This window comes from Castanea sativa, chromosome 6, assembly GCF_040712315.1.
Source record: "Castanea sativa cultivar Marrone di Chiusa Pesio chromosome 6, ASM4071231v1".
Lineage (NCBI taxonomy): Eukaryota > Viridiplantae > Streptophyta > Magnoliopsida > Fagales > Fagaceae > Castanea > Castanea sativa.
The window spans coordinates 30496745-30504055 of record NC_134018.1 but is presented as its reverse complement, the minus strand read 5'-3'; the positions used below and the strand labels follow the sequence as shown (position 1 = coordinate 30504055).

Here is a 7311-nt window from a genome sequence, read left to right as displayed (position 1 = left end):
ATAGTTATTACATTACAACATCTATTACAATGTACCAAACGTGTTCTAAGTCATACCTCCAAGAAACCTAATTGTTGACATGCATGACCATCCTACAGATTAATTGTATTGAATTCAAATCTTAGCCCAAGCCTATTCTGAGAGGGTTTGACTTAGAATTATACCTCTCACACTTATGATGATGTAAAAATATTACAGTCATACAACAAATTAATCCACTTCTTGAAAAAAAAAAAACTTAATCCAATAATATTAGTTTACACGTTGTAATTATGAGAAAGTGTGACAAGGGTAATGGTGTTAATAATTTTTTTTTTAATGGGAATAATTTTTTGAATTATACATAATAATGATATAATTGCCAACAAAAATGTATTCTATATAAGAATAAGAATTGAAAGCAGAAAAAGCATAGGCCACACAGAGGTTTCAGCTGGACGTAGTAACACGGTAGAAGTTCCCCAAGGGCCAAGGAGCATGTTTTACGGTTAATATTTCCCAGGTTTTGCGAGGCTTTCCGAACTCTCAGCTTCTAACAAATCTCTCTTTCTCTAGTCTTCCTATCCTGTGTGAAAGGACAGGCTAGGTACGCGGGAAGAAACTCACAGATCCCGAGATCCAAATTTACAATTATACCCTTCTCTCTTTTCCGCTTCCTTTTTGGTTTCTGGGTCGTGTGTGTGTTCCTGACGAGACGACTTTAATTAAAACTCTCTTCTTCTGATAAATAACACAACACAATAACAACCGCTCTCTCTCTCTCTCTCTCTCTCTCTCTCTCTCTCTCCTCAACATCAAAATCACATCAGTCTCCTTCAAATCCAAGTTACCTCAAATAAAAAAGAAACAATAAGTCAATAACATAGCCATTTAAAACAAAAACAAAAACATATATATCGATATATATTAATATTCCTTTCCTCCCAATAAAATTCAAAAAAGAATATTACTACACTACTATTCCATTTCAATACGCATACTACATACACCACACCTCTCTCTCTATATCTGTATCTGTATCTGTATCTGTATCTGTCCGGTTGTTTTGGTGCGTGTGTCCGCCCCTTCTTCTCCGTTTGATTCCTCCGCCCGCCCTCCATTTTTGTTTACCGCGGACTCTTATGAACTACTTCTTCTTCATCACCATTCTCTGTTCTCCTCCTCCTTCATTTTCATGGACTCCAGGTCCTCTCTCTCTCTCTCTCTCTCTCTCTCTATGCATTAGTTATGTTTGTTTGTTTGTTGTGTGAATGTGTTAAATTGTGCATCTAATTGGTTTGGTTTTATTGTGGGATGTCATGTAAAGCAGAGAATTGTGGTGTTGAAGAATTGGTATCACACAGAGATTTTGATGGGGAATGGTGACGATTCCGGTTGTTTTTTCCCTCTAACCAGTTTGCAAATAGGGTAATAAGCCTTTTATTTCCTTTTCTTTTCCAATAAATATTGACATGCGTAAATGCTCCCCTTTTTCTTTTTTGGGTTTTGACATTGCATTTCAATGAAGACCCAATAAGAATTTCGATTTTTTTTTTATTTAAAATTATTAAAAAAAAAAACTTGATTTGTAATTTTGATTTTGAATTTGACTACAATAACGTAGAAGAGGTAAAATATTCAATTTTTTGGGGGGGTAATTTGTAACGTTTCTACCTTGTAGTGCTTAATATTATTCTGGGTTTATTCTTCCAAAGAAAAATTGATTCTGGGTTTAGTTAAGAGTCTGAACATGGTTAAGCATGCACCAAAGGTGGTCAATTTTAAGGCTTTCTGGGGGGTTATATGTAGAAAATTTTAATTAGTTGATTAACGCAATCAAGTTAATTTAAAATAGGTAATACTGTTTACAAGAATTTGCTTTAGTGATATGGTTTGTGATGATAACAATTGAGAAATATGTAAGGACAGAAGTGAAATGCAGAAAAAGCAGTTTTGTTCATTTTCTAACTTAACTATGTGATTTGGTCGTTCAGTTAATTTGGAGGGTTGTCACTTGCGATTTTTCATTTGGGTTTTGCGTCTACTAATGTGCTGTATTTGTGCTATGTGTGATATCAGAGATTTGCAGTCTTATCTTTCAGATCTTAGCCTTTTCCTGGCCAATGAAAGCAAGAAATTCTATATCTTGGTGGACAATCGACCATATTTGGGAGACCTAGGTTCACGACGAGCTCAAATATGGCAATTAGTGGTTACCAAGGTTGTTAAACGTATTTGATTTATCTTGCTTTTGCTTAATATCTAGAAAATGAAACTCATTATGTTTTAAATTCAGTCAAGGTTATCTCCTTTTGCAAAATCGAAATCTCGGAGAGAGAGAAAGGAAGGAAAAGAGTCTTGTTCTAGATCCAACTCTAGTAAAGCAGAGACAATTAAGAAATGGTTTGCAGTGATTGATGCAGCAAGACTGTCTCGTAAGAGGGTTCTACTACCTGTAAAAAAGCTTCGCCATTCTTTGCGTGTTAGCAGTGAGTTGCACAAAACCTTGCCTGGCTTTATTGTCTTTGAAGTTTCATGGAGCAATGTTAGAGGTATTAACTACTTGAATGAGCTTCAGGTACTGTCTCTTTACTTGCTCCATTTTTTCACCAGTTTATCATAAATGTTCTTGTGTTCCAAAGTTTTTATGCCGCTTGCAGACTGATACATCTCTGGCTATAGAGGCGAAACTAATGCTAAGATGGGAATTTGATAGTATAGCACAAGCGGCAAGCTGTATATCCTCATGGTTCTCTGGAACGACCTCTGAGCAGCTACTCTTGAAAGAGTATCTGGATTCTGCTATAGGTATTCTTATGCCCTTCATTTGTGTTAGAGGAAAAAAATCTTCTGTGATTTTTAGACACATGCAGAAGTGCTATGCCTCATCATTGACATGGTGTTAAGACAAACTTTTCAATTGTAGATTTCAGGTATGGGGTTGGGTCTTGCTGTATATTGTGTGTGTGTGTGTGTGTGTGTGGAAGAACCATAGGGATATTGCTGATGGTCATGTATTAGGTTTTATTATCATTTTTTTAAAATAATAAATGTGAAATCCTTTTTATTTTGTAAAGGCATAAATTTCAGGCATCAGGTGAGCCTCTAGGAATGCCTAAGCCTTTTTTAAGTATGTATTCTGAAACAAAAGCAATTATCATACAATCAGGACTAGCTTAATTTGAATTGATATAGATTTAATCTTAGTCCATTACTACTTTTGCTTCTTGAGTGTCATTGGGCTTAAGATTTCGATGCCTTATTCTAAAATTTCATGCATTATGGTAAATATGGTATGCATTTGAGTCCATATTGGGCAAGAGTGATAAGGTACATATTTGAGTTTAGTATGATTGGATGGCTGCTTTGAGTAGTCATTCCTTCTCTAATATGCTGGAATTTTTTTGACTTATGTACCCTTATAGTATGATTTTTAACTGCCTTTAGTTCACTGCCCATGGGTTGCTATGTTTCCCCCCTATTAATAATAAAAATTTTCAGTTACTTATTAAAGAAAAAGCCCCAGGGGGGGAGGGGGATAAACAGCAGGTGCCTCCCTTCTTTTGCATTGTGTTTCATATATCTGAAGGAAAGGCTTCTACTTATATATGCCCATTGATGATATGAAAGGCTTTTCTTATTGGTCATTTAATTTAATTTAATTTAATTTTTTTTTATCTTTTGATTGCTGGTGTACTTTCTTTTGAATAATTTAAGTAGATAGGTAACTTGTCATTTATAACAAACTTTACTTAAATATTTAGTTTGATAACTTCCCTTATCTGATATAAGAGTGTCATACACTTGATTGCAGCTGGAACTACAGTATTTTTACGTTACTGACTTAAGTGAGCATTCAATAACATATTCCATTTTATATTGCAATCCTTTCAGGAGAAGTGTTCTATGATGCTGAAGAAACTTTATTGGAGTCTATCCCTATTGATGATGATGATGATGATGATGATGATATTGTCTGCAATGATAATCCGTGTGTTGAGGATAATTCTCTCCACAGCATTGGTGGTAACTTTAATGTATATTCTGATACTGATCAAGATAGAACAAGTGCATTACACACGCCTCCTCCTCCCACTGGGGCTTACAAAAGAAGAAAAGTAATGAAGTCGATTAGTGTCGGAGAAGTTGATATTTTTCCTGAGCAAATACAGAGAGGAAATGATGTCTCGTTAGAGAACTTTGAAGATGCAGTGGAAGCTACAGAGTACAGGGATGTCTTGATTTTGTCTAGGTTCAATGACCGTAATCTCCCATTTAAACTAAGGCAAACAATAATGTCTGATTTGCGGTTGCTTACCTTGTTGGAGGCTGGTCTTCCATCTTGGGTTATCTTCCTTCAGTCATATCCTGGGTTTTGCCACCTCTATCGCCCGTGGATGTGTCCTTTGGCGAGAGCATTATATGTTCTTATCTCAATTGTCACTGTTCTCATAGGATTCTATGATTTATACAAAAATGTCCCAGTTCTCAAGGCAACTGCTTCTCGTTTGTGTGGGCCTCTTCTTGATTGGATAGAGACCTGGGAGATGGTATCAAGGATCAAGTACTTGGGAACAATGCTATTTCTACATAATTTTGAGAAGGCTGTTACATGGTTTCTTAGAATTACACGTATGATTCGATCTTTCCTTTCAGTTTGCACACAACCACTGGCAGAACCATTTCTGGATTTTTTTGAGATGTTTCTTCCAATGTGGAATGTGCTTATTGAAGTACTACAGAGCTTCTGTTCAGTCATTTGGGTTGTGATTGAGTCTTCCATCAATTTAGTGGAAAATCTAATAGAGATTTTACTATATCCATTATGGTTTAGCCTCTCACTTGTCTGGAGTATTGGTAGGTCTTCAGCTCTTTTGGATTATTCATTCTTGTTAGTTTTAATGGGGTCATACAATTAACAAGATATGCTACTGATTATATATACTCATGTTTGCACAATAATGCAGCAACAACAGTTTTATATCCTGTATTTTGGATCCTTTGGGAATTACTTTATGCTCCAGTTCGCATGGTCCTTGCATTAGCCAGTTTCATAGCTTTCATTTGTGTCAGCATATACGAGATGCTTCAAGAAGTATGGCAGATTGTTAGTAGCATTTTCCAAGTTGCTTCAGCTACTGAGGCAACAGTGAGCACGTCTGAGATTTCCATGTGGCGTTCACTTTGGAATGATCTTTTTTCCCAGGTTGTAAGGGAGTATTTAATTGCATATGATAATGTGTAGTGGCTAAAAGTAAAATGGATTACTGATCATAATTATTTTCTTTTGTTTTCAGGTTTTCCGAGCTGTCAGGAGTATATTAAATGGTTTTGTTGCCTTCTTCACAGCCTGCAACAGGCATCGCCTTAGGTATCCTTAATTAATTATTTTAGATATTTTGAATCTCATATAGCTGTTCGTTTCCTTTCATGCCTTTCAAAACCTGTAATGCATACAGTTCTTTGTCTGGATCTCTAGTTAATCATGTCATGTGGTGATGGTCACTATGTCCAAATATATGGTATTGACTAAGACTGTCAGTTAGATATCTTCTTGTAAGCTTGATTTTTTAATTGTGTTTGTATCTATATTTTTGTTTGGGAGTCTAGAACTAAATATTTTTGCTTGGGATTTAGAGCAGTGATAACTCTAGGGATTATTTCATCATGAGTATCCTGAAGTATTCTTCCAAGCCTTGAAATTGCAAAACTTGGAAGTTTTGTGCTCTTTTGATCATGTATTATTGTTTGGTGAAGTACAGCTAACTCCATGCTAATTATTGTTTTGATGTGATGTGATACAGCATATACAATCATATACAGAAGTTTATCCAAAGATTATTTGGCCGGGCCCAGAGATCACAGCCTGTAGATTCAAGACATAGTAGACCGACATATGAGACTCAGACCTCCGTAAGTAGTCTTCTACATGAGTTTTCTTGAAGATTATGGTTGTCAAATCCAAACACAAGATCGCAGTACACAAGATAAATGGTTTGCTGCATATTATTTTCTGTTTGGATTTAATTCATATGATGCCCTTGCTTCATTATTTCTGGTTTGCTGCATATTGCATCAACTTGGTAATGGTTATTGACATTATTTCTAATTAGATCCCTAGTTCCCAAATATATCGTTATATTGCTGGTGTTGGAGCATATGTTCTGATTTCAATGTATTAACATTACATTACAATTGACATTAAATACATATATGAATTTTTTCTTCTAATTTGCATTTACCAACATATACTTTCTAAATAATGAATAAATATATCAACTGCCAACTTATATGCATATCCTTAAACTGAATTTGGTGCTTCTGGTTTTTGCAGTTGAGAAGAAAGGAGGAACGTTCACATTAAGTGAATCACACTAAAGAGAGAGAGTTCCTCTGTGCAAGGGTGTCATCTGTATTGAACCCTATTGACAAACATAATGGAGCTAACTTCAAAGATAATCGGGTGGAACAAGCACCCACATTTTACACTTGATGATTTGATTGACATGTTTACTGAAGTATCACAGATTTGAGCCCATTCTTTTGCCGTTCTTTGATTTTAAATTTAGATTTCTCAAAATTTTAGATGTTCTTGTTATTTTTTCCCCTCCCTATAATAGGTATTTTTTTTTCCATTGTATATAAAATTCAGAATGTCTGGGCCATAGTCAACTTAAGAGAATGTAAATTTTATGTATAGGCGGCTTGTATATTTCCATCAAAGCTATCAGTTGAGTTTTTTTTTTTTTGGATTTTTTGGGGGAAGGGAGGAAGGGATACATGCCATAACCGTTGGCATTGTTGTTGTGACTTTTAATTTTAGCAATGTTCATAAGATTTCACATTTCATAGATATTCACAAATCTTTTGAAATACGCAATAAATATATGGTTTGTTTGGCTTGGCTTTACTTTGACCAGCTCTTTCAGTAACGAGTTGTTCAATCCTTGGGGCATGTGGGACGGTGTCTGGAATTAGGAGTTAGTGCAGGGAATTACATGTCTCCTGGCGTTATTCAGTCCAATGTTTATGAATTGTGTACCAACTCAACGAGAGAGAGAGAGAGAGAGTGCTCCTACTTCCAACCATTTGCTAGGCAAGTATTTTTACCTTAAAAGTGGTGATAAAATTGTCATGTCTAACGTCCAAAGAAAATTGGAAAAGTTTGCCTCTAAATTTGTTTGGAGTTATCTTACTCTAGCTGACTATGTGGTAGTTAAAGAGATCATTATGTATAGTTTTATACTTTTAGTTACATGACTCTTTTAATGAATCATACGACTTGTTTAAATAATATATATACATAGATAGTTTTATAATTTTCCAAGTGAT

The 7311-nt window shown here is 35.2% G+C and overlaps 1 protein-coding gene across 1 annotated transcript; it reads left to right on the top strand.

The window, feature by feature from the left end:
- Window positions 1-688: 688 nt before the first annotated feature.
- On the top strand, window positions 689-6877 carry LOC142637884 (uncharacterized). The gene is made up of 10 exons (XM_075811845.1): window positions 689-1185; window positions 1310-1407; window positions 2059-2200; window positions 2276-2557; window positions 2640-2787; window positions 3874-4836; window positions 4947-5185; window positions 5277-5350; window positions 5784-5892; window positions 6314-6877. Exons 2-10 carry the CDS (start codon window positions 1352-1354, stop codon window positions 6341-6343), a joined length of 2043 nt encoding a protein of 680 aa, XP_075667960.1. The 5' UTR covers window positions 689-1185; window positions 1310-1351; the 3' UTR covers window positions 6344-6877.
- Window positions 6878-7311: the final 434 nt, after the last annotated feature.

Excerpts from the sequence above, each read along its gene's own strand:
- LOC142637884 (XM_075811845.1), top strand. The coding sequence starts at position 1,352 with ATGGGGAATGGTGACGATTCCGGTTGTTTTTTCCCTCTAACCAGTTTG. Across the intron at positions 4,837-4,946 it reads CTCACTTGTCTGGAGTATTG|CAACAACAGTTTTATATCCT; the intron begins GTAGGTCTTCAG and ends ACAATAATGCAG. Across the intron at positions 5,893-6,313 it reads CATATGAGACTCAGACCTCC|TTGAGAAGAAAGGAGGAACG; the intron begins GTAAGTAGTCTT and ends TGGTTTTTGCAG.